At 43.4% G+C, this 27,626-nt stretch overlaps 2 protein-coding genes across 2 annotated transcripts; both read left to right on the top strand.

Moving 5' to 3' along the window:
* The first annotated feature begins 50 nt into the window (after window positions 1-50).
* LOC146992580 (protein NLRC3-like) lies at window positions 51-4,319 on the top strand. The gene is made up of 5 exons (XM_085788651.1): window positions 51-99; window positions 507-675; window positions 1,419-1,539; window positions 1,849-2,035; window positions 2,290-4,319. The coding sequence occupies exons 1-5, from the start codon at window positions 60-62 to the stop codon at window positions 4,317-4,319; spliced, it is 2,547 nt and encodes an 848-aa protein (XP_085644777.1). The 5' UTR covers window positions 51-59.
* A 2,471-nt stretch (window positions 4,320-6,790) lies between these two features.
* Window positions 6,791-27,087, top strand: LOC146992579 (ribonuclease inhibitor-like). The gene is made up of 5 exons (XM_085788643.1): window positions 6,791-6,799; window positions 20,257-20,507; window positions 21,499-21,675; window positions 25,312-25,504; window positions 26,791-27,087. Exons 1-5 carry the CDS (start codon window positions 6,791-6,793, stop codon window positions 26,809-26,811), a joined length of 651 nt encoding a protein of 216 aa, XP_085644769.1. The 3' UTR covers window positions 26,812-27,087.
* Window positions 27,088-27,626: the final 539 nt, after the last annotated feature.

Below are 27,626 nucleotides of genomic sequence, written 5' to 3'. Positions count from 1 at the left end.
TTTCCCCCTGTCCTTCAGGCTGCAGCCAGGTATGCCTCGGTTCAGACTCCATTTTAAAGATGAACGGAGCAGAAGGAGGGAAACTGAAGTCTGAGGCAGGTGAGTTAACACAACATTATTATAATTTATTATTATTATAGTTATTATTTAAGTGTGAGAGTGTGTGAGTCAGTTTGTCCCTGTGTGAAAAGTCATCAACAACAGCTGATGAGCTGAATAATACACATTAAAACTGTATACTGGGGGCGTCGCGTGGCGTAGTGGTTAGAGCGGGCGCCCTATGTATAGAGGCACAGTCCTCGCTGCAGTCGGCCCTGGTTCGAGTCCCGCGTCGGGCGCCATTTACTGCATGTCATCCCCCCTCTCTCTGCCTCCCCGTTTCCTGTCTGTCTCAACTGTACTATCCATAAAGGCATAAATGCCCCAAAAAATATACTTTAAAAAAAAAAAAAAAAAAACTGTATACTGTATACTCTTTTAGTGTGAGTGTGTGTGTTATCTGACAGTCAGTGTTTCTGGTTTCCCTCTCAGACTGACTGAAGTCCTGAAGATGAGTGTTTGTGTGGACGAGGACGGAGCAGAGTCTCCAGGATCCATCTGTCCGTCCATGAGGAGTGATGGGTCCAGAGATCAACCTCTAAACTTCAGTCCTGAACCCGGACCCTCAGAGTCACAGTAAGAGACCTGCTACAAACCTGTGAACCTCCAAACTATAACAGAGCTGACTTTAGTGTGTTGAGCTGCTGCAGTCGACGTCTCTTTAAGAGGAAGTAACTTCTCCCTGGTCCTTCTGTCTTATTACTTTATTGATACTGACTTATGATATGATGTGATCAAAGGTCGTATTATTCCTGTATCTGATGGTGGTTACAGATTAACAGAGCTGATGACTTGGGATCTAACTGTCAGTAGCCTACGTTAACATGAGACTTATAGAAAACAAATTATTGCCTCAATCCGACTACAACTGGACAACTGAAGTGCATGTAAACGCGTTAGTCTGACTAATATCGGAGTTCTCCAATTCTGATTGAGACACCCACATAATGCAATTGGAAATAGATTTTCTTCAGCATGTATACGCCTTAATCGGACAATGCATGTGCGCATGCTCCATAATACAGTGGTCATTTAGCAGCCTTCACTGTGTCCTTTTACTTCAGCCACAGCCAACAGCCCCTGAAACCAACCTCCACTGGATGCTCCTTCATCCTGTCTAGTGATCCCACAATGCCTCTGTCATCAGATAACTGATCAGTGAATGATGTGATATGAATAAAAACAACAGAGAGAAACCAGGAACCAGATCCATCAAACTCTGTGCAGGTTCACTACAAACCTCGGAGACAGAAACATAAACACACGCATTGTCCATCAGACTGGTGAAGCAGAGCGTCCTCATGTTACTGTTTTGTTAGTTCGTGCATCAACACCAGCCTGATCTCCACCTCCACAGTTTCCAAACTTTCCATAGATGGATTCAGACACTGCTACAATCAGCTGATGGAGAGTTTTAACTGTGAGCATCGAAATATTCCAGTAACAGGACAAACAGAAGTTGGATTTCACTACACACGACAGTCAGCTGTTAGCCCCTATCGCATCCCCTCAGTGGCTTTAAGCTCAGCCTCAGCAGCTGCAGTCAAAATTTAATTAGAAACCAGACCAGTTCATGACCAGGTTTTCATTCAGCTCGTCTTTCTATGCTTGTCTTCCTCTACTTTCTTTCTCTCTGCTCCTCTTGTTACTGAAGCCCCGCCCTCTTGAGGTGGTTAACCAATCAGAGCACAGATGTGGAGCTGTGACTGTGACATGTTGTTGATCCAGAAATGTCTTGACAGGAGGAAGAGGAGTGGTGACTCTGTGGACCAGCAGCTGTCCTGCTGTGGTCTCTGTCAGGATGTCCTGAAGGATCCAGTCTCCACCAGCTGTGGACACTGGTTCTGCAGACAGTGCTTCACCTCAGACTGGGACCAGTCTGGTTCTTCAGGACCCCCCTCCTGTCCCCAGTGTGGAAAAAGACCCAGAACCAGAGGTGAGCTGCAGACAGCCAATCAGAGCAGCTGTGTACAAAGTGAGACTGAACATCTGTCTGCTGATGTGGTCATTAGTGAAACCAGGACCTGTTGTTTTCTGCAGAGTCATTGTTCCATCCCACAGCACTGACATTTAAGATGATGATTCAAACCTTCTCTTTGTTGTCTGTAGTTTTTCTGTAGCTGATGAAAATAATCTGATCAGATTGTCAGACTCTCTGTCTTCAGTCTGACTCTGTCTCTTGTCTCTCAGCAGATGGTGGTCTGCAGGAGGTTTTAGATCAACATAAGATCAGTCTGAGGAGCAGATGTGAACGAGTGACTGAAGGAACTGAGGGAACAGGAAGTCAAACAGGAAGTGGAACCCTCCTCAACAGGATCTACACTGAGCTCTTCATCACAGAGGGACAGAGTGAAGAAGTTAATACCCAACATGAGGTGAGACAGCTGGAGACAACGTCCATGAAAAAGACCCTCCTTGACACCACAATCAAGTGCAATGACATCTTTAAAGACTCACCTGTCCAACAGAGAGAGGACGTCTCTACGGTCTCACCTGTCCAACAGAGACCCATCAGAGTGGTTCTGACCAACGGCGTCGCTGGTGTTGGAAAAACCTTCTCGGTGCAGAAGTTCACTCTGGACTGGGCCGAGGGCTTGGAGAACCAAGATGTCAGTCTGCTGGTTCTGCTTTCGTTCAGGGAGCTGAACCTGATCAGAGATCAGCGGTTGAGTCTTCTCAGGCTGCTCCATGTTTTCCATCCAACATTACAGAAGGTCACAGCAGAGCAGCTGGCTGTCTGGAAACTTCTCTTCATCTTTGATGGCCTGGATGAAAGCCGACTGTCACTGGACTTCAACAACAGGGAGGTTGTGTCTGATGTCACACAGACGTCATCAGTCAACGTGCTGCTGACAAACCTCATCCAGGGGAATCTGCTTCCCTCGACTCTGGTCTGGATCACCTCCAGACCTGCAGCAGCCAATCAGATCCCTCCTACATGTGTCGACAGGGTGACAGAGGTCCGAGGCTTCACTGACGCCCAGATAGAGGAGTACTTCAGGAGGAGGTCCAGTGATGAAGATCTGTCCAGAAGAATCATCTCACACATCAAGACGTCCAGGACCCTCCACATCATGTGTCAAGTCCCAGTCTTCTGCTGGATCAGTGCTACAGTTCTGGAGCACATGTTGACCACAGACCAGAGAGGAGAGCTGCCCAAGACCACGACGGACCTGTTCTCACACTTCCTGCTGGTCCAGACAAAGAGGAAGAAGAACAAGTACGGTGAAGGACATGAGACAAGTCCACAGGAGCTGATGGAGGCCAACAGGGAAGTTCTTCTGAAGCTGGGGAGGCTGGCGTTTGAACAGCTGGAGGAAGGAAACATCATGTTCTACCAAGAAGACCTGGAGCAGTGTGGTCTGGATGTCACAAAGGCCTTGGTGAACTCAGGACTCTGTACTGAGATCTTCAAAAGAGAGAGTGTGATCTTCCAGAAAACAGTCTACTGCTTTGTTCATCTGAGTGTTCAGGAGTTTCTGGCTGCAGTCTACATGTTCCACTGTTTCTCCAACAGGAATACACAGGTCCTGGAGAACTTCCTGAGAGAAGAAAACAAGCAACATGATTCCAGAGAAGAAGAAGAAGAAGAAGAAGAAGAAGAAGAAGAAGAAGAAGAAGAAGAAGAAGAAGACAAAGATGAAGAAGAAAAAGGAGGAGGAGAAGGGGAAGAAGAAGAAAAAGAAGAATACAATGACAATGACGAAGAGGAAGAAGAAGACAGACAATTTTCAAATAATGACAGAGGTTTATCCCTGGATGACTTCCTGCAGAGAGCCATGCAGAAATCCCTCCTCAGTAAAAATGGTCACCTGGACCTGTTTGTTCGCTTCCTTCATGGCCTCTCTCTGGAGTCCAACCAGAGGCTGTTAGGAGGTCTGCTGGGTCAGACAGACAACAGTCCAATAACCACCCAGAGAACCATCAACAACCTGAAGAAGATGAACAGTGATAAAATCTCTCCTGACAGAAGCATCAACATCTTCCACTGTCTGACGGAGATGAGGGACCAGTCAGTTCATCAGGAGATCCAACAGTTCCTGAAGTCAGAGAACAGATCAGAAGAGAAACTCTCTGAGATCCAGTGTTCAGCTCTGGCCTACATGCTGCAGATGTCAGAGCAGGTTCTGGACGAGTTGGACCTGAAGAAGTACAAGACATCAGAGGAGGGACGACAGAGACTGATCCCAGCTGTGAGGAACTGCAGAAAGGCTCGGTGAGTCCAGACATGATCTCTCTATTATTGATCAGTGGATCAGATCAGTAGTTTAGTCAAGTTCAGATAAACAGTTTTTCATTAGCGATATCATTGGATGTTGTTGTTGACTATAATTGAAGAAGAGGAAGCCTCAGAGCTCCTTCATGAGGAAGTAAACTCAATTTTAAAAAGGGCCAACCAAATCAAGTCATGAGGATCATCCCAGTGAGAGAAGTTGAACCATTACATCTCCATGTAGCACCATCATGTGCACCAACTGTATTTTCACCACCATTTAAATCAGGTTTTATTTTTCCTCTTATCACAGATTGCGTGACTGTGAACTCTCAGAGACTCACTGTGAAGTTGTGACCTCAGCTCTGAAGTCCAACCCCTCCCACCTGACAGTATTTTCACCAATATTTAAAGAGCAACTAAACCCCTCAGTTTTGGCTGACGTGCTCTAAGCTGGAAATTCAAAATATGCCTTGATTATGGGCGGGGCTCCAGGAGTACTCTCCAATCCCCCCCCCCACTACTGCTACTAACGAGCGACTCTGACAGCACTAGTAGCGTGGACACTACTAGGAGCAGACGCCGGAGCCGTGACACAGTGCATCCACAGTCACCGTCTCCGCGGCCGTGCCGGGCGGGGCAGAGCCGCTAATGATTCTCATCCAGCCAGCTGCTAGCAGCCGTTAGCCGCACCAGAGCTGTTAGCCGCAGGCAGCAGCCGGTGCTGATTGGTCGGGGAGCTTGTGGCCGGTGACGAAAGCAGCCTCCAAAACTTCAGCGGCCTCCATCTCAGCCAATAGAAAAATTCGATTGTAATAGCCGTGTTTCAACCCATAGAGGGCAGTCACTCTTACATTTTTACTACAAAATACACCAAATTGAAATATTTTTACTAAAATGTCAAGAGTTGGACCAGAATCAATCAACAACACTACTTCATACCCAAATGTATTTGTTTTGAGCAGAAAAAAAGTGGTTTAGGGGTTTAGTTGCTCTTTAAATCAGATTTTTATTTGAACAGATTTTATTTTTCCTCTTATCACAGATTGCGTTCCTGTCGACTCTCAGAGACTCACTGTGAAATTGTGGCCTCAGCTCTGAAGTCCAACCCCTCCCACCTGACAGAACTGGACCTGAGTGACAACGACCTGCAGGATTCAGGAGTGAAGGTTCTGTGTGCTGGACTGGAGAGTCCAAACTGTAGACTGAAGATTTTGAGGTCAGTTTGGCTGTCGTAGGTTTTTTTCTGTATTCAGCTCAAATGTTTGAATTTTCAATTGTTCATTGGTTGAGGATTTAAACAAAGAACTGGAGAAGAGAAAGGACTCAGTGTTATTATTACTACAAGAGGAAGTTGAGACCAGTCATAGTGTTTGTGATGGACAGAAGTTCTATCATTTTAAAATCTATATTTTATCTTCAAATCATAAACTTGATGATGATCAAACTCACAGATCTTCTGCTGCTGATTTGAACATGACAGAAGCTTCATCTGTCTCCAACAAATATTTCACCAAGCTGAAGTCACATTAGTGATGATGATGATGAACGACAGGAGATTTGAGATTTCTGGAAAAACCAAAGATTTCTAAGGTTCCAGTTTATTTCCAGCTGGTTCTTGAGAACAGAACCTGTTGTATCCATTTTCACTGTTGATTGTTTCATTTGTGGTGTCTGTTCAAACAGATTTACAGGATTTAATGTTCAAAAAGAAATTAGTTTCCTTCCACTGTAGATCTGACATAGGGATTAAATGCTCTGATAGAGCTCAGGGCTCTTTGAGGCCCAATAACAGAAGGACAAAGTCCCACTTCTCATTTAAACACTGATTGTATTGCCTTCTTTCCATCCCAATGATAAAAAGAAGGTCATGGTGGCTGGTCTATGGTGTTCGGACGCATGCATGTGTGGTCAAATAATTAGTGCCCAAACCGGTTTCAATAGTAAAAAACAACATTTATTAACAACAAATACCTCTTTTGTAGTGGAGGCAGGACACAAAACGACACATCAACACGGTCAAAAACTGTTTGCCTTCGACCAGCAACACCTGCCGCTAATTGTCCTCAGTTTAAATCACCCCCGTGACCCGAAGTGCGTGACGCCACTTCCGGTGCACGGAGGTTACAACAATAAAACCCTGCCACCAACAGAACACCAAAATAAAAGCTAAAATGGCTCCTACATACCAGCCCCTAAATTGCTTCTGGCAGAAGACAGAACAATTTCAAAAACATATATAGGCTACCAGGAGGAGCCATGACATTAAATCAAACAGTCAAAACACACATCTTTCACAGTCTGTGCGGCCCCAATAGCCACGGTGACATCCAGCTCTCCCGCAGCTCCGTTGTGGCGTAGCCCCAATAGCTACGGTGACGACCGGTGATGAGTTCCAGCTGCTCCGCTGACGACCTGTAGCCCCAATAGCTACGTGACGGCAGGCAACTCCCGCAGCTGTGCTGACGACAACCCACTATGGCCATGGTGACGAGCTCCAGCTGCTCCGCGCTGACGAGTCAAACCGCGGAAAGTAATGGCAAACAAACACTGCATATCTCCAAAATCAGGCAGGTTTCCAGGATGCCAAGTCGCCTACTCATTTTAAAGTAGCAATTGCCGATGACAACCTGTGTCAAAAAGGAAAAAAGGAAGAAGAAAAAAAACAATCGATCACGGACTTCATGAACGATTACCATGGCAACGAACGAAGCTTCGAAGCTTTGATTTTTTTGGGTCAGCCCTAGTTACAACAATAAAACCCTGCCACCAACAGAACACCAAAATAAAAGCTAAATGGCTCCTACACTGATCATTAATCATAACTCATCTGATTGATTATCAATGAATTTATCTACATCTTTTATTCTTTCATCCTCACATTAATAACCTGCTCCACACAGTCCAGAGAGATGCCACTGGTGGAGCTGGCCTTTTTGATCAGCTTGTTCAGGCGGTTTTGGTCAGAGGTACGGGCTCTGGTCCCTCAACACACCACACAAAAGAACAGTGCACTTGCCACAACAGACTGAGAAAGAACAGTCTGCTTTGCCCTTATTTTGTAGACTCCGGCTGGACCAGTCCATTTTTTTTATAACATGACAGCAGGGCCGGCTCTAGCCATTTTGGTGCCCTAGGCGAGATTACTCTCAGGCGCCCCCCCAACAATGATCATAATGATCATAACGATAACATAACAGTGTATCTCTATGTCCCCTCTGACCCTGAGATACACAACTTGCACAACAATCAGTAAAATTGCACTGAGTAAATCCTGGGTGAAGACATGAAAAAATTAGTCTCTTCATAATCATGAGAACAAACTGTTGTGGTGCTTGAAATGGGTATACGAAAGTCTGGGCTTCACAAAAGCAGTGGAATATACTGTATGATATAAGGCGATAAGTGTGGGAAAAAAAATTGTGAAATTTCTTTTTGAGCATAAATGTTAGGCCTAACTGTCATTCTCACCAAATGTCTCAAATGTGGGATAACAGAAGCTAAATATTGACTTCATTGACTTCAACTTCATGAGATGTGTGTAGCCCTAAATGAGAAATTTTCTCCAAATATCAACTAAGTAGACAAAAAACACACAGAATTTACAATATTTAGCCTATATAATGTACCCTATATGTGTTGCCACTGTGGTACTGTTTGAGAGGTAAAAAAAAAAAAAAAAAACTAGTTTGAGAGCTCAGCAGGTCTGAATACAGAGCTGGAGCTGATCTGGAGCTGTGGCCCACTGGCCCTGCTGTCTGAGCAGGCTGAAATCTCTACTCTCTTCTTTTTTCATGATCTTCCTCATCAAATTAGTCAGAACTTTAAACCTCTGAAGCACCGTCGTCATCCTCACTGCTTCTCTCTCTCTCTCTCTCTCTCTCTCTCTCTCTCTCTATCCCTCTCTCTCTCTCTGAACGACTCTGCTGTTTCGAAGCGCTTCACAGTTGTTTTGATTGACAGGTCGTCAAGGGCGTGCGGCCGTGCGTATTTGAAAGAGGAGAGTCTCCCAATCACAGTAGTTGAACCGTATTTCTACTGCGTAAATGACCGAAATATGAAGAAAGAAAAAAACATATTGAGACGGTCGCGCAAACGCGCCGGCATTTGTGCCACACATCTAAATAAAAATGTGGCGTTTCTAACAAGAAAACGGCTTGAGAGCATTCCTGCTGCAGACAGGTATCTGCTGTGTGTGTGTGACTATACACAATTTAGGAACATGTTTGTCATTGTTTATTTATTTGTTTTGGGGGGTTTTTTCTACACAGAAAACACTAAGTGAGGGGGCGCAGCGGACATAAATCATTATTATTATCTTTTTTTTTTTTTTTCCCCCTTGACTGGCGGCGCCCCTCCAGCAGTTGGCGCTCTAGGCGACCACCTATATCGCCTATGCCTAGAGCCGGCCCTGCATGACAGGGTTGTGCATGTAGTCTATGTATCAGTCACAACTGGAAATAAATTTATTGTGGATCGAGTCTCTTCATACTACATTGATTAGGCCCTATTGATAGACTGATAACCTACCTTATGGAAAAAAGAGAGAAAGACAGAAAAAAGTGCAATTTGCTCTGAACTGCGTGTGTCCACGATGTGTCATATGAGCCATGTGACGGCTGTTCAGATAAACTGATGACGCAGAAAAACGGGAACGATCAAACAAATACTCATCAAGGAATGATCAAATATTCATAATAATCCTCAGCCGCTGCTTTCATTCTGCAAGCTTCAGAAAAATAGATAAAGAGTAGAAACTCAGGATTAGTCGAAGAAAACCTGGTTCACAGAGTATGTTAGCATCATGGGTGCCGATTTATGTTTTTGCCCGTGGGTGCGCGCGCGCGTCGGGGGGGGGGGCGGGGGGGGGGGGGGGGGTTGGGCGTGTATTAAGTTGTGTTAGAGCACAACTTATGTATTATAACCCCCCCCCCCCGACGCGTGCACACCTAAACCGGGCTCTACAAACAAACACTGGTGCGCATATCATGGGACTCATCGCTCATTATTAATAAATAATAATAATAAAATTTTAAAAAAAAACGTGTGCTTAAAGGGATAGTTCACCCTAGAATGATATTTCGCTCATTATCTACTCACCCTCATGTGGACTAAGGGCTGGAAGAAGTTTCAGAGTCCTCCTTCTCTGAGTTACAGGGGGTCTTGGTGTAGCAGTGCATGTCCATATAATGGTTGTAAAGGGACACCAGAGCTCTTCGTAAAAAAACACACACAAAAAAACATCCAAATACCTCCATGCTGCTCGTATGTAATGTCCGTCTTGTGCTGAAGCCCCAAATTGCGTAATTGTCCCGAAAAAAAAAAAAAAGTCTATATTTTAAGCTTGTTTGTAGCGGAAGCTTCTCAAAGCTCCTCTTCCTGGTCCGTCCAAATCTCGCGTGATTTGCGCCGGCGTCAGTGCGGTTACTGCGAATCACGCGAGATTTGGACGGACCAGGAAGAGGAGCTTCGAGAAGCTTCCGCTACAAACAAGCTTAAAATATAGACTTATTTAATTTTTTTCGGGACAATTACGCAATTTGGGGCTTCAGCACAAGACGGACATTACATACGAGCAGCATGGAGGTATTTGGATGTTTTTTTGTGTGTGTTTTTTTACGAAGAGCTCTGGTGTCCCAAGAGCTCTGGTGTCCCTTTACAACCGTTATATGGACATGCACTGCTACACCAAGACCCCCTGTAACTCAGAGAAGGGACGGAGGACTCTGAAACTTCTCCCAGCCCTTAGTCCACATGAGGGTGAGTAGATAATGAGCGAAATATCATTCTAGGGTGAACTATCCCTTTAACATAGACGCAGGGCCGTTGTATAGGGGAGAAAGGTGATGATAACTCTAGGGGCCCAGCGCCTAGTGATGCCCATAAAAAACCCCAGTAGTCTAATCTTTGTATGACTGATTTATTCTGCGTAAGACCCTGACTAATACTCATAGTACACTGTAAAAACTCAACATCTTTCCAAGAATATTTGTCTTATTTCTTGTCCAAATGTCTCATTTCTAGTCAAAACTAATCTCTTTCCACTTAAAATAAGACTCATTACCTAAAAATTAACTTGTTTTTAGATCATTTTCACTTAAATTCACAATAAATAGAAATCAATCAATAACTCCCAGGTCATGTGACCTGTTGACTCAAAATCAACACAGGATGGTAGAGCTAAGCCTCCTCTATGACACACACCTGTTTTTATTGCATTTGAACACGTCTTATATTTTCTATGAATTTTTAATGTATTGAGAAGGAGCGAATGTCTGTCAAATATCCAACTTAAAACTAACTTCACTGCAGTCTCATAGTACACTGTAAAAACTCAACATCTTTCCAAGAATATTTGTCTTATTTTCTGTCCAAATGTCTCATTTCTAGTCAAAACTAATCTCTTTCCACTTAAAATAAGACTCATCACCTAAAAATTAACTTGTTTTTAGATCATTTTCACTTAAATTCACAATAAATAGAAAAATCTGCCAGTGAAAGCAAGTTTTTTGTGCTTGTAATAAGGAAGAAAAACTTGCTCCACTATCAAATTTATTCTACTTATTCCAAGTGAAAATCTGCTTGAAAGGAGTAAAAAGTGTCTAAAAACAAGCTACTTTTAATATGATGTGTCTTACTTTAAGTATAATGAGATTTGTTTTGACTAGAAATTACATTTTGACTAGAAATAAGACAAATATTCTTGCTAAGATACTTGAGTTTTTGCAGTGTAATGCTGCATTAGCATCAAAACAAAGAAGGCTAAATAAAAAACGATAATACATACGTAGTCTAAGAAAAAAAAAAGGAAAAGTTAGGGGGAGGGGCCCACTTTAGTATTCTTTAAGGGGGCCCAGAATTCCTAGCAACGGCCCTGCATAGACGTCGGACGCTAAATAGCCTCCTTTTCGGTGTCGTTAACCGATTGTGTCAGATGTGCCAGGGCGCGCACCTCTGTGCCAGGCTCGCGCTCTGCAGCGGTTTGTGTTATTCATCACACAGAGTTAGTTATTCATCACAGAGCACGCAAGAGATTAATACACACATTCACACAGGCTACACACACATACGGGCTACACATGATACACAGACACACAGCTGAGGGGCCGAGGCGCAGCACGGAGAAATGTGCATCTGTTGGCGTGCCCCCATGGGTGTTTAATGTTATCCTCAATGCAAATTACACAAACTTTGAATTTGTTTTGTTGGAAAAAATATATATCCTACATGCCTATGATTGTTACTTTTGTAGCTATCTGTAGGAATGAAAGAAAGACAAATAAAATGTGAGTTTATCTTTTTCTGGCTGCTGGAAGGTGTTTGATTAACCTGCAAAGTGATAAAAAGGAAGAGGATAGTTCAGATCTGAGAGAACGTCAGCGGTGACGTGTAGCCTGATATTCGATGTGCGACTCAGGGTTTCTTCAAGTGAACTTGCCAGAGAGCAGGTTAGTTTCACAGAGTCAGAGCAGGCATCGCGCCTGTTTAATCATCACTGATGGTCATATTTACTCTGACACGCAGCGTCTGAGCGACCCGGCCGCTGTTGTTACGTCCATAGACTGTGCAGCTGCTGCAGCGGTGTGTGTGTGTCTCAGGTTACAGGTAGAGCGACGGGGGGTATGACATCATCGTTTCAGAAAAAAGCCGTATTGGCCATCCAGACGAAAACGTTGGGGCGGCGTTTTCAAATTTTCCCACTCTGGGACCCATTTTCAAAAAATACCGTTTTCACCCCCCGAAAACGCCGTATTCGTGTGGACGCGAGGCCAATCCAATAAAGTATTTATACGGATTCGAAATAAACGGATTTGTGTGGACGGGGCCTAAGTAACTGTTTAACCTGCTTCCTGTTGCTTCAGCTGTTGGGACTTTAATTAGGGCCGCGGGCAATCGCACCGGGCACTGGTCCCAACAGCTATGAAATAGCTGCAGGGACCAGTGCCCGGGCGAATTATATAAATTATATATCAAAACGTGCGGCTTGATTGGGATCGGTGTGCTATTACTTTTCTCAACAGTTTACGAATTTTTCGCGACGTAAGTCGCGAAAAACTGCGCAAAAATTTTGCATTGAAGTCAATGGGACGGGCGGAAAAAAAAGAGCGAAAAAGACCAATCATTGGAGTTTAACAAACGTCTACTGCTCAGGCATACTTTCACCTAGAGACTCCATTTAAACTTTAAACAGTAGACACAAGTCTTGTGTATTGTCGTATTACTCCACGTTTTGATAGGTCATATAGTTTTTGATCAATCCATGATCAATGACCATGATCATTTTTGGAGAAATTATGAGATTAGAATGGGTGTGTATTGCACGGAATGTTCGTGTCAGAGTGGGTGACATCATCGGTTAGAGTGGGAGAGATGCCAGAAAAACTCCAGATTTTTTCTCTATCCAAACTCCAAACGGCCACAATTTACACTCTAGACACATAATTTCGGCCACGGTTGTAGACGAGCTCATCCTTGATCTGTTAATCTGCTCAAAATATCAGAGAGACTTACAGAATTTAAACTCTGAGCCTCTAAGTGCGGCCACGTCTGTCTCTGCTCCTCATTGAGTCCAATACAAATATTTTCTGAGAGAAGCAGAACGGCCTGATGTTTTAAAACTGCCAGCGTCGCCAAAATATTTACTGTAGAAACACCAAATCGTACAAAAATTTTCAGGAAGTCCTTAGAGCAATGTGATCTGTGTTTTGTTCTGATAGGAGTTACCGTTTTCTCACCCTAAGCCTAAATGTGAGACCGGTTTAGAGGCAGAAAATGGCTGTTTTTCTCCACGTTTCTGTCTGTCTCAGCCTGCGGGGGCCCCTATCGCCGTGGTAACCTCTTTGATCCTCAGGCCAGAGCTCGTTAACTTCATAAACAATCCACCTGGCGCTCGTTTAAATGTTTATAAACAGAGACACAGCTAAATCAGACTGACACAGGATGCAGCTACTAACTAACTATGTGTCAAGTCAGTCACACACACACACACAGACTCTAGAGCCAGCTTCATGTGATTACAGTCACACACACACAAACACACACACACCTTCATGTGATTAAAACACAGTTAACGTGCAACAGAATTTAAACTTAAACCATGATTTAATCTGGTTTTAAAGTTAAACCTTGTTGGTGTCAAACGCGTCAAATGCCTCTCGTGGGAGCAGCTGATAGAGTCCCCCCCATAGTCCATGAGCCAGACCACCAATCGCAATCGAAAGGGTGGGCAAATTTTTGTTGCTATTTTATTATTCCTATATATGTCCATATTATTAATTGGTATGATAACCTTTGCACAAGAGTAGCTTAACAATATTTATCATGCATTCACTATTTTGACCATAAAAATGCCATATACACCAATTATGGCCATTCTCCGATGTTGCACATTTCATAATTTGTGTGCCACTACTGATGATTTAGAGCACCTTTGCAGTTGCAGAAAGGCCCTGCAGATAATATTTGTTTGCACCACTAGTTGGCGCTAATTCCACCGGGTGCATGAGGGAGCGAGGGGGAAAATCGGCTTTAATATGGCTGTTAGCAGGAAGTAGCAGAGGACTTTTGTGAAATCACATTATACAGGGAACATTTTTAATGGTTTATATACATCCAAGGTTAAGAAGGCTAAGATGTAGTGAGTAAAGATGACATAAACATTATAGCATATTACATCCATAGGTTTAGGGTTATTTAGGGGGAACTGGGGCATTGTTCATTAGGCTGACTGCAGAGACGAAGAAACTGTTCTTTTGGCGTGAGGTCCTGGTCCGGATGGACCGGAGCCTTTTGCCAGAGGGGAGGGACTGGAAGAGTTTGTGTCCAGGGTGAGAGGGGTCAGCAGCAATTCTGGCTCTGGTCTCCGGGTCCTGGAGATGTACAGCTCTTGAAGAGATGGGAGGCTGCAGTCGATCGTCCTCTGGGCAGAGTGAATGACACGCTGCAGTTTGGCCTTGTCTCTGGCAGGAGCTGCAGCACACCAGACTGTCATGGAGGATGTGAAGATGGATTCAATGGTGGCAGTGTAGAAGTTCACCAGCATCTTCACAGGGAGGTGAAACTTCTTCAGCTGCAGCAGGAAGTATAGCCTATCCTCTGCTGAGGCTTCTTGGTGAGGGAGCTGATGTTCTGCTCCCATTAGAGCTCCTGGGAGATGGTGGTGCCCAGGAAGCAGAAGGACTCAACCAGGGTCGCTGTAGAGTCACAGAGGATGACAGGGGGGAGGGCAGCTTGGTCCTTTCTGAAGTCCACTATCATCTCCACTGTCTTCAGAGCGTTGGGCTCCAGGTTGTTCATGCTGCACCATGACACTAGAGGGTCCGTCTCGCTGCTGTAGGCCGACTCGTCCCCATCAGAGATGAGGCCGATGAGGGTGGTGTCGTCCGCACATTTCAGGAGCTTGACAGACTGGTGTCCAGATGTGCAGCTGTTGGTGTACAGGGAGAACAGCAGAGGAGAAATCCCTTGAGGGGATCCAGTGCTGATGGTCTGGGTGTCAGAGACATGCTTCCCCAGCCTCACCAACTGCCGTCTGTCTGTCAGGAAGTACGTAATCCACCTGCACATGGAGTCAGGCACATTAAGCTGGGAGAGCTTGTCACGGAGCAGAGCTGGGATGATCGTATTGAAGGCAGAGCTGAAGTCCACAAACAGTATCCTGGCATAGGATCCTGGGGAGTCCAGGTGCTGGAGGATGAAGTGGGCCATGTTTACAGCATCATCTACAGATCTGTTGGCTCTGTAGGTGAACTGTAATGTAAGGTGGGTCAAGACGAGGCACTCAAAAGTCTTCATGACCACAGAAGTCAGAGCAACAGGTCTGTAGTCATTAAGGCCTGTGAGCCTTGTCTTTTTGGGAACTGGAGCAATGGCTGAGGCCTTGAAACAAGCTGGCACATGACAGGTCTCCAGTGAGGTGTTAAAAATGTGTGTGAACACCGGAGACAGCTGATTGGCTCAGTGCTTCAGGGTGGAGGGGGAGACTTATACCCCTTTCCCACTGGCCAAAAAACCCGTTTAAACCCAGAAACAATCGGCTTTTAGTGGCAGAGAGAAAGGCGCACCGACCCGCGTCAACCCGGGACATCTGTCTGACTACCCATTTCTCCGACCATACATTTCTTTATTTTTGCGTCCATTAGTCCGACCTCCCATTTCTCCGACTTAAGTAGCCCTAACCCTCAACCTTACCCTAAACCTAACCTTAACACTGTAGCACTTTTGGGCAGTCGGACTGATGTATGCCCCCCCGTCGACCCGTGTCAAATGACTCGGCAAGAGACGCGGGTTAAAATCGCCTTAAATCGGCCCGGCTCTGATCGGCTTGCAGTGGGAACACCAGACCCGGCTCAACCTGCTAATTTATATGACATTGGGCGTTACGTGATGCCACATCATCGCACCAGTCGCGTCTCACGTAGGCTACCAAAACAAAACTCTGCTTGCATTCAAGACTGTGATTTGATCAAAAGATCAAAGAACACTGACCAAAAAAGATTGAAAAAAAAGAAGCGACAGTCTGTTTAACTGACATGTTGTGCCGCGGACGTCCATCATAAGGCGGCCGTGGCAGACTCGCTGTCCTCCGTGGCGGGCGGCTGGGGCATGACACGGTGTTTCTCGCACTGCGAATGAAAGCGGGGCGACTGGTTTATGCGGGGGTTAGACAGACAGACCCGGCTCATTTTGGTCAATGGGAAAGGAGCCAAATGCCGATTGTTAGCGGGTCGACCCACATTTAAAAAACCTGCGTTGACCCGCTGATTTTAGTAGGAACATGGCTAGAGTTTGGGCCTGCAGCTTTGCAGGGGTTCAGCCGTTTAAACAGTCTCTTCACCTCTCCTTCTTTGATTTGATTTGATTTGTATGATGGAGAGAGGTGTGAGAGGTGTGGGGGAGGGTGGCACTGGGGTGTGGGGCTGTGTAGGTGATCCAGGTGTGGAGGAGCTGTTGCTGATCGATGGCTGGTGGTTGGAGGTGTGGGGGATATCAGGTCTGTCCCATTGTCTTTCTAAGCGGCAGTAGAACTCGTTCAGGCTGTTGGCCAGGCGTAGGTCATTGACAGAGGGACACTTGAAATACTGTACTGGCAGTATGCTCCACATTATTTGTGACAGGAGGAGCAAGCTCTTTAGTTGATTTTAATTATGTAAAAAAAAATATTTGTTTGTTCTTGTTATTGCATGAAAAGTAAAACATTCTAAAAACGTTGGCTATTTCATGTGATTCACATATTCCTGAGGTGAGTCTATTATTATTAATAGTAGGGTCTTGATAAAAGGGAAAAACATCCTTGAAGTGATTTAGGCACCCTGAGTGGTCAACAAACAGCATAATACCGAACAAGCGCTATACACAGTTTTCAAGTTTCCACTCTACCAGTCCACCTATTCAACACATGATAACCACCACTAAGCTACCTGTTTGCAATGGTTATCATGCCAAACTGTTCACTAGAGATGTCTACCAAGTCAAAAAAACAAACTAGAAATTGCCCACCCGTTCGATTGCGGGAGGCCAATTTTGGGGTCTTGGCTCATGGACTACCAGCTGAAAGCAGCCCACCCCACCAGCCAGAGGGTCCAGGACCATAGGGACTGCAGTGGAGGAAGGCTGCCTTAACACCCTGCACAATGGCACCCAGTACACAGAAGTTAGACAGGACCAGTCAGCCCATCACCTGGTCCGTTCAACAAATCAGTTTATGCTACTGTGATTTATGTAGCCTAGTTAAATACTACAGTAATCATCATAGTGTATTGGCAGGAAAGACCATTTAAATCTGTATCAAATATCGATTAATGAATTAATCGATAATTTGCATGTTGGTCTTGGTTAAGTACCACCTTGAAAAAAAAAACAGTGTTTTGTTGCTTAAGCTATTCAGTCATTCAATGGTATACTAAAATCCATGTGAAAAAAATGCTTCTCACTGTTCTCAGGTCAAATATTTATATGCGATTAAAATGCAATTAATTGCGATTAATTAATTACAAAGCCTCTAATTAATTAGATTAATTGTTTTAATTGAGTCCTGGCCCTATTACACAAGATAAACACACACACACACACACACACACACAGGTAACCTTATGTGGTTACAGCTCCTCCATATCAGTGCTTATAGAAAGATGATCATGTGTCTGTCTGATCAGCTCTGTCTTGACCTTAAGATCGTGGGTTTGATTCCCATGTTGACAGAGATGGCACAACCGGCAGTAGCTCCCGTGGCCCATTCAAAATTTCCCGAGAGGAAATTTTCTAGTTTTCGAATTATTGTTCTTTCTGAAGCTTCTTCAGCTCTTAACAGATGATGAGACATTGAACACTGTCAACAAGGAGCTTTGTCCTCAACTCACTGCTTTTATTCTTTATTCAGATTGGACTGGTGCAGGTTGTCAGAGATCAGCTGTTCTTCTCTGGGCTCAGCTCTGAAGTTCAACCCCTCCCACGTGAGAGAACTGAACCTGAGTGAGAACAAGCTGCAGGATTCAGACCTGAAGGATCTGAGTGGTTTTCTGGAGAGTCCAGACTGTAGACTGGAGACTCTGAGGTCAGACTCTGTTTTATTTCTGTGCTCAGATGAATGTGATGTGAAAGTTGTGTGGACACTGAGCTGCAGACATGAGGCTAATATTAGACTGATCCACACTGAGGGTCGTCATGGTGACGTCTGTTTTCTTCTTCTCTGGTTTTAGTCCAGTCTCTGTTTCTGGAGACTCTGAGGTCAGTTCACTGACTGTTACTGTTGTAGATCTGAGATCTTTGATCCACAACTGAACCTGATTGATCTTCACTCAGAACTTGAATCATTGACTTTGATGTCATGAATGAAGGACGTTTGAAATAGTTGTTGTCTCATGTTTCCAGTTGTTCTTCTCTCTCACTGACAATGACTCTTCACTTTCAGCTCATCTCACTCAGTCCTCATCAATAATGTCTGTTTACTTCACTTCAACCTTCAGGGGGCGCTGTCACAAACACATGTCAGACTGCTCTGTAGTGTTAGACCAGTCTTCACTTTGTTAACAGAGATGATCTGAATCTGATCTTAAAGTCAGAGCGTTTGACTCAGATAAAGACTGACTGGTCTGAAGCATCACATCAGATGTGGGTGGGTGGGGTTTGTCAACAGGTCTGTGTTCAGTTGAACGTGTGTAGTTTTAGTTTCCTGAGACAAGGACCAGAGGTGGGTAGAGTAGCCAAAAATTTTACTCAAGTAAGAGTATTGTTACTTTATAATAATATTACTCAAGTAAAAGTAAAAAGTAGTCATCCAAATATTTACTTGAGTAAGAGTAAGAAAATACTTGGTGAAAATACTTCTCCAGTACTGAGGAACTGCTGCTGAGTAACATTTTATTTGTTAAATAATCAGCGCATGAAAGTAAGCAACTACACAAAAATATAAAACAGCAAAGAACAAATTCAGATATTATCAAAGAACAACACTTAACAACCGAGACAAGAAATGAAATCTTTACAAAGTAACAAAGTAAAGCAAAGTCAGCCACAATAACTTACATATGCATACAGACGTCTATGAACTGTCATAAACAGTAAATCTCTGACCAATGTGGCTGCTCAACATGAGTTTGTCTGGATGGAGCCACAGGTGGAGCAGTGGAGTCACTGCGTCTGTGTTGAAGCAGCAGCAGCTTCTCATGAATATTAATGAGCTGTTTTCTCTCTATGTGACTGTTTAACCTGCTTCCTGTTGCTTAACATGTTGGACTTTGATTTTCTAAACTTGTTCTTTCTGAAGCTTCTTCAGCTCTGAACAGATGATGAGACACTGAACGCTGTCAACAAGGAGCTTTGTCCTCAACTCACTGCTTTTATTCTTTATTCAGATTGAAGAACTGCAGGTTGTCAGAGATCAGCTGTTCTTCTCTGGTCTCAGCTCTGAAGTCCAACCCCTCCCACCTGAGAGAACTGGACCTGACCAACAACAAGCTGCAGGATTCAGGCCTGAAGGATCTGAGTGGTTTTCTGGAGAGTCCAGACTGTAGACTGGAGACTCTGAGGTCAGTTCACTGACTGTTACTGTTGTAGATCTTTGATCTTTGATCCACAACTGAACCTGATTGATCTTCACTCAGAACTTGAATCACTGACTTTGATGTCATGAATGAAGGACGTTTGAAATAGTTGTTGTCTCATGTTTCCAGTTGTTCTTCTCTCTCACTGACAATGACTCTTCAGAGATGATCTGAATCTGATCTTAAAGTCAGAGCGTTTGACTCAGATAAAGACTGACTGGTCTGAAGCATCACATCAGATGTGGGTGGGTGGGGTTTGTCAACAGGTTTGTGTTCAGTTGAACGTGTGTAGTTTTAGTTTCCTGAGACCAGGACCAGAGGTGGGTAGAGTAGCCAAAAATTTTACTCAAGTAAGAGTACTGTTACTTTATAATAATATTACTCAAGTAAAAGTAAAAAGTAGTCATCCAAATATTTACTTGAGTAAGAGTAAGAAAGTACTTGGTGAAAATACTTCTCCAGTACTGAGTAACTGCTGCTGAGTAACCTTTTATTTCTTAAATAATCAGCGCATGAACGTAATCAACTACACAAAAATATAAAACAGCAGCGAACAAATTCAGATATTGTCAAAGAACAACACTTAACAACCGAGACAAGAAATGAAATCTTTACAAAGTAACAAAGTGAAGCAGATTCAGCCACAATAACTTACATATGCATACTGACGTCTATGAACTGTCATAAACTCTTTGTGTGTGTGTGTGCGTGCATGTGTGTTACCCTAAACAAACAGATCGTGCAGTAGATCGATAGAAAGTAGCGAGTAGCAAGCAGAATGTAGCTGAATGTAACAGAGTAAAAGTACCACTTCTTCTTCACAATTATACTCAAGTAAAAGTAAAAAGTTTGCTGCATTACAAGTACAGTTTATCCAAAAAGTTACACAAGTAAATGTAACAGAGTAAATGTAGCGTGTTTCTACCCACCTCTGACCAGGACCAAGAATTAATCTTGTACTTCTTTTATTCTTTATTCAGATTGGAGAACTGCAGCTTGTCAGAGATCAGCTGTTCTTCTCTGGGCTCAGCTCTGAAGTCCAACCCCTCCCACCTGAGACACCTGTACCTGGGCAACAACGACCTGCAGGATTCAGACCTGAAGGATCTGAGTGGTTTTCTGGAGAGTCCAGACTGTAGACTGGAGACTCTGAGGTCAGACTCTGTTTTATTTCTGTGCTCAGATGAATGTGATGTGAAAGTTGTGTTGACACTGAGCTGCAGACATGAGGCTGATATTAGACTGATCCACACTGAGGGTCGTCATGGTGACGTCTGTTTTCTTCTTCTCTGGTTTTAGTCCAGTCTCTGTTTCTCTTCACATTTCACCTCCACTACAGAAACACATGTAATGTGTCAGACAATCACTGATCTATAATCAATAGCTGGTGGCTCCTCCTCTTTCCTGAGGCTCTGTGATGTAGTGAAATATTCAAAGCCAACATGTCATTAGAGCTGGTGTTGCCATGGATCTGCTGGATGGATTCAGTCTGGATCCACAGGGTCCTGACTCCATTGGATTTGATTCAGTCAGAGATATTTCACTGACAGTTTCTATTTGTTTGGATATGAATGAGATTCTCAGAGAACTGAAGCTGTAAATTGTTCCTCTGACCTGCTGCATTATTACAAACATTAATGTTCATCATTCATTTATTTTATTGTATTTCATCATGTGTAGAATAAAAACCAGTTGGCTCTTTGTTCAGGTGACACCAGCAGCTCTACACCTGAACTCACCTGAACACATCTGGTTGTGTCAGACACAGGAGTGTTAAACATCAACCTCAGCTTTTATGAGTCCATACTGGATTATTCAAGTGAAAAGTGATTTTAATGGGAGAACAGATTTTTCCCTCCAGCCCAACATCCCATAATAACAAGTTGTGTGTGTGCTGGTTTCAGCTCTTTGAAGAAGTTGGAGCAGGTTCAATGTTTGAAGCAGCAGCAGCTTCTCATGAATAGTAATGAGCTGTTTTCTCTCTATGTGACTGTTTAACCTGCTTCCTGTTGCTTCAGCTGTTGGACTTTAATTTTCTAAACTTGTTCTTTCTGAAGCTTCTTCAGCTCTGAACAGATGATGAGACACTGAACGCTGTCAACAAGGAGCTTTGTCCTCAACTCACTGCTTTTATTCTTTATTCAGATTGAGGAGGTGCAGTTTGTCAGAGATCAGCTGTTCTTCTCTGGTCTCAGCTCTGAAGTCCAACCCCTCCCACCTGAGAGAACTGAACCTGAGTGAGAACTACAAGCTGCAGGATTCAGACCTGAAGGATCTGAGTGGTTTTCTGGAGAGTCCAGACTGTAGACTGGAGACTCTGATGTGAGTTCACTGACTGTTACTGTTGTAGATCTTAGATCTTTGATCCACAACTGAACCTGATTGATCTTCACTCAGAACTTGAATCATTGACTTTGATGTCATGAATGAAGGACGTTTGAAATAGTTGTTGTCTCATGTTTCCAGTTGTTCTTCTCTCTCACTGACAATGACTCTTCACTTTCAGCTCATCTCACTCAGTCCTCATCAATAATGTCTGTTTACTTCACTTCAACCTTCAGGGGGCGCTGTCACAAACACATGTCAGACTGCTCTGTAGTGTTAGACCAGTCTTCATTTTGTTCACAGAGATGACCTGAATCTGATCTTAAAGTCAGAGTGTTTGACTCAGATAAAGACTGACTGGTCTGAAGCCATCACATCAGATGTGGGTGGGTGGGGTTTGTCAACAGGTTTGTGTTCAGTTGAATGTGTTTAGTTTTAGTTTCCTGAGACCAGGACCAGAGGTGGGTAGAGAGTAGCCAAAAGGTTTACTCATGTAACGGTATTGTTACCTTTATAATAATATTACTCAAGTAAAAATAAAAAGAAGTCATCCAAATATTTACTTGAGTAAGAGTAAGAAAGTACTTGGTTAAAAAACTACTCCAGTACTGAGTAACTAACTGCTGCTGAGTAACCTTTTATTTGTTAAAGCAGAAGTAAGCGATATTTTTCTGTTAATATAAGTCTTAAATAGTTGTATCTTCCGACAGCAATCACTTACATAGAGTGTTTGGTCTGAAACACGGGTCTGTCAGTCCCTCTGCTCTGCTCTGAGCCCAGGAGAAAACTTTTCTTGTATCCTACAACCTTTATCCAATGAGGAGAGAGAACGGCATAAAGGGGCAGTCCTCTCTGTGTGTGCAGCCAAGGGATGCCCTGAATGTGGTGACGTAGGGACGAGGACTGTTATGGTGCGTTCAAGGCAACCCGTAACTCGTGTTTTTCCGACCTGTGAAGTCGTACCAGTTCGATCTGGTACGAGTTCACGGGTCGGAAGTTACGAGTGGCCGTTATAGTGACTTTCACAGGTAAAACAGGTCGGAGAAACACGAGTGGGTTGCCTGGAACACTACAAAGTGGTAAGTTGTGACTTGAAGCTGTAATTTACGGTTTCAAAAGCCTGTCTGGAACGCAGCATTACCCAAAACGACCAGATCGCTTACTTCTGCTTTAAATATAAGTCTTAAATAGTTATATCTTCCGACAGCAATCACTTATATAGAGTGTTTGGTCTGAAACACGGGTCTATCAGTCACCCTGCTCTGCTGTAAGCCAAGGAGAAAACTTCTTGTATACTTCCTTGTATCCTACAGCCTTTATCCAATGAGGAGAGAGAACGGCATGAAGGGCTGTGTGTGCTGTGGATGCGTGTGAATGTGGTGACGTAGGGACGAGGACCAATAGATCCATGACGAGGGCGGGGGCTGCTAACTCCATCGGCTGACAAAAAGTTAGCCAAAACGACCGGATCGCTTACTTCTGCTTTAAATAATCTGCGCATGAACATAATCAAATAGCCTACATAAGGGATAATGTAGCTATAGTTCGGAGGTTGTTACGGAGAAATAAACCCCAACAGGTTGTATGGAACATGTATGGAAGGGGTTTTCTCCATAACACCCGACCAACTAGTTAGTTTAGTTTATTTCGGTCTTGACATCTCACCTCATTTTACATTAAAAATTAAATCACACATAAATACATCAGCTAGGCAAGGTCTTTAAAAGCAACAACTGTATATTATCCCGCTTATTACATGGTTTACAAGTGAAGTAATTAATTTGAAACAATGCTGATCAAAATACGACTTTCATCGATTTATAATTGCATCATTTAGCGAATCTGCAAGATGGTCACGTCCGCTGTTTTGCCGAGCCTCCTCCCAGTCGTGCATTTGAAGCCTTTGATAATCAATCAGTGGATCGATGGATTACCATACACGTGTTACGGTGTGTGTATTGTGTGTTGTCTTTTCTGTCATAAACAAGAGATTAACTTTACTGTTTACGGGGTGCGTTTGTGTCGCGGAGTCGCGCTGCCACCGAGACAAGAGGAGAGCTGTGACACCGGGTCAGAGGCTCTGATCGCAGGTTTGGTTTCCAGCAGCGATGTGAAAGGAGCCTCCACTCTCCTTGTAACAAGTTACAAGTCATTTATCTAACATCACTATTAGTCTGAAGCTGTTTAATGACGGTAAAAATGAAACACAAGGTAAATATCCTGCATAGTTTCTCTTTTCTGTGCTGCGCTGATCAGAGCGGCGTCCCTAGCAACGGTCTGTTATACTTGACGACGGTCATTATACAGAAATAACGGACCGCAGAACGCAGCGATGGACCAATCAGAGAGCAGCATTCAATAGAGCCGTGTAATAAACAGAAATATAAAACAGCAATTAACAAATTCAGATATTGTCAAAGAACAAAACTTACAGTAACAACTAAGACAATAAATTAAATCAAGTAACAAAGTAAAGCAAAGTCAGCCACAATGACTTACATACAGAGGTCTATGAACTGTCATAAACTCTTTGTGTGTGTGTGTGTGTGTGTGTGTGTGTGTGTGTGTGTGAGACCCTAAACAAACAGATTGGATCGATAAAACGTAGCGAGTAGCAAGCAGAATGTAGCTCAATGTAACGGAGTAAAAGTACCGCTTCTTCTTCACAATTATACTCAAGTTAAAGTAAAAAGTACGCTGCATTAAAACTACTCAGAGTAAATGTAGCATATTTCTACCCACCTCTGACCAGGACCAAGAATTAATGTTGTACTTCTTTTATTCTTTATTCAGATTGTGGAACTGCTGTTTGTCAGAGATCAGCTGTTCTTCTCTGGGCTCAGCTCTGAAGTCCAACCCCTCCCACCTGAGAGAACTGAACCTGAGTGGAAACGACCTGCAGGATTCAGGAGAGAAGGATCTGAGTGGTTTTCTGGAGAGTCCAGACTGTAGACTGGAGACTCTGAGGTCAGTTCACTGACTGTTACTGTTGTAGATCTTAGATCTTTGATCCACAACTGAACCTGATTGATCTTCACTCAGAACTTGAATCACTGACTTTGATGTCATGAATGAAGGACGTTTGAAATAGTTGTTGTCTCATGTTTCCAGTTGTTCTTCTCTCACACTGACAATGACTCTTCACTTTCAGCTCATTTCACTCAGTCCTCATCAATAATGTCTGTTCACTTCACTTCAACCTTCAGGGGGCGCTGTCACAAACACATGTTAGACTGCTCTGTAGTGTTAGACCAGTCTTCATTTTGTTCACAGAGATGATCTGAATCTGATCTTAAAGTCAGAGCGTTTGACTCAGATAAAGACTGACTGGTCTGAAGCATCACATCAGATGTGGGTGGGTGGGGTTTGTCAACAGGTTTGTGTTCAGTTGAATGTGTGTAGTTTTAGTTTCCTGAGACCAGGACCAAGAAAGACCTTAGTCCTGGATCAGGACTGGACCTTTAAACTCTGATCCAGTTCAGTCCTGAATAAAAGTGTTGGAGTCAGTGTTTAGTCCAACATGTCTGATCAGATATTGATTCTATATTGACAGACTGTCCTGAGGTCAGCAGCAATGATCAGTTTGACATGAAGAGGTGAATTAATGTTGTACTGCTTTTATTCTTTATTCAGACTGAATCGCTGCAGTTTGTCAGAGATCAGCTGTTCTTCTCTGGGCTCAGCTCTGAAGTCCAACCCCTCCCACCTGAGACACCTGGACCTGAGGTTCAACAACCTGCAGGATTCAGACCTGAAGGATCTGATTGATCTCCAGAAGAGTCCAGACTGTAGACTGGAGACACTATGGTCAGTTAAATCTGTGTGTGTGTGTGTGTGTGTGTGTGTGTGTGTGTGTGTGTGTGTGTGTGTGTGTGTGTGTGTGTGTGTGTGTGTGTGTGTGTGTGTGTGTGTGTGTGTGTGTGTGTGTGTGTGTGTGTGTGTGTGTGTGTGAAACAACATAATAACAACATATCAACAACATTGAATTGTGAAATGGGTTTGACTAAATGAAAAAATAGTTTTTCTCTATACTAGGTATAGGCTATATTGATTGGGTTAAATAGAATTACATTACTAGTAAGAGATTCAAATCATTGACTGAAACTAGATGAAAATATATATTTTATTTATTTATTTATACCATTTATTTATTTTGTCTAAAATCAGACTAAAATGCTCAGACTTTTAGTCGACTGAAACTTGAATAGACAAAAAAGGAGCATGAACGTGACTAAAACTAATAAAAACTAAAAGGACAGTTTGACACAAAGACTAAAATTAAAACAGGCCGCCAAAAACAACACTAGTGGGCAGTTTAACTGGTCTCTTTTCTTTTTCTTTTCATCATGTAACTTAGATCCATAACAAGACATATAACCATATAGACACATAGAAGTTCGATTAAACTAATTATTTAATTAAGAAACAACAAGACAGGAACCAAAACCAACAGAGTGTGGAGGCCAAACAGAGTCCTAATGCTCCAGTATCAGGTAAAGGTTTGTGGTGTCAGGACAAAACCAGGAAGTACGAGCCAGACGTCCTGTTGCATCTGTCACTCATATCAGATTCACTAAATGTTGTTGATCTTTGCTTTAGAATAATGTTAGTCTGCAATAAATATGGAGAAGAATGTCTTTTTGTTTTTATGGCCAAACTACGTTCCAGCAGATGCAGTGGAGAAACTTTAGTGGAAATGATCAATAAATTTGTTTCTCTATGAAATCTCAACAGCCAATCAGATGCTGCGGTCCCACAGATACTTACATAACTTGTAGCTGTAACATGAGCTGACAGGTAACAGGAGGAAATCCCTCACTGAAGTGTTGGAGCAGTGATGCTGCAGTAAACGCTGCACGTTTCACTTCAGTTCAATGTTGTTTCAGTCTTTGTTCATATTTCTACACAGTTGCTGCTGCACATTGAAATCAAACACAGCAACACAGAGTGAAAAGGTGTGAAGGTGAAGCTGCAGCTGCTTCCACCTCCCCTCTCTACACAATGTTACAGGAAACAGCAGCTCTCTCTCTACAGGCCAATGTCCAGTCACTCAACTACTGACTAACTACCGTGTGTGTGTGTGTGTGTGTGTGTGTGTGTGTGTGTGTGTAGGTGGAGGTGGTAGAGGATTGACAGAGGAACCAGAGGAAGTGGAGGTGACTCCCAGCGCTGCAGTCTGAACTGATCTGAGAACAGCTCCACTGTCACACACAGAGTCCAATCCACCATCGTCCCTGTGTGTCCTCTGGACCTGACAGAGCATCATCAGTGTCTCTGGACTTAAAGCTCATTAAAATGCTCTGAGGTTCAACTGTGAATCTTCTATTGTTGTGTTCTGTTCTCCCTCCCTGCCTGAGGGGGGCGCTGTCCTTTGCTCTGTTTCCATTGGGCCTTTTTTTCTTGTCACGATTAGAGCACTGGAAAAGAGATAACGACACGCATTGGTTCAATGGAAGCGCCTCCTGATGGCGGAATATGGGTATTGCAAAAGCACCCAAGAACTGACATCTCTGCATTGTTGGTAAATGAGCAAGTGTGGTGTTTTCAATAATTTCTAGATCACCCACGTTAATAGCATCATTGAGGACCCTTTCCAGAACATTAACACATAGGCGAGTAAAAACAAAAAACAAAACAAAAAATAGTTGTCTACATTAATCTTTTAATCTACATTTTGTAATACAGTAAACAAATTATAAGTATAATTTGATATGACCAAGACACCTAAAAACAAAAACACGGCCGTTTTCATCAATTTACAAGAAAGTGGGCAACACACATACATTGGAGTGAATGAGTTTTCTGGGCGCTTTTGCAATGCCCATATCCTGCCACTCGGGGCGCATAAAGCTTACCACGGGACTCAATGGTGGTGTCGTTACTCTCTTTTCCAGTGCTCTAGTCACGATGCAGCCTGATTCACCTGCTGCTGGGAACGGACATGGCTT

The sequence above is a fragment of the Trachurus japonicus genome, chromosome 1, assembly GCF_045865225.1.
Source record: "Trachurus japonicus isolate A0001 chromosome 1, Traja_1.0".
NCBI lineage: Eukaryota > Metazoa > Chordata > Actinopteri > Carangiformes > Carangidae > Trachurus > Trachurus japonicus.
Note: the sequence above shows the minus strand (reverse complement) of the source record. Positions and strands in the feature narration are given on the sequence as shown.

Excerpts from the sequence above, each read along its gene's own strand:
- LOC146992580 (XM_085788651.1), top strand. The coding sequence starts at position 60 with ATGAACGGAGCAGAAGGAGGGAAACTGAAGTCTGAGGCAG. Across the intron at positions 676-1,418 it reads CCCGGACCCTCAGAGTCACA|TTCGTGCATCAACACCAGCC; the intron begins GTAAGAGACCTG and ends CTGTTTTGTTAG. Across the intron at positions 1,540-1,848 it reads GTGAGCATCGAAATATTCCA|AGGAGTGGTGACTCTGTGGA; the intron begins GTAACAGGACAA and ends GACAGGAGGAAG.
- LOC146992579 (XM_085788643.1), top strand. Across the intron at positions 20,508-21,498 it reads TGTAGACTGGAGACTCTGAG|ATTGAGGAGGTGCAGTTTGT; the intron begins GTCAGACTCTGT and ends TTCTTTATTCAG. Across the intron at positions 21,676-25,311 it reads TGTAGACTGGAGACTCTGAT|ACTGAATCGCTGCAGTTTGT; the intron begins GTGAGTTCACTG and ends TTCTTTATTCAG.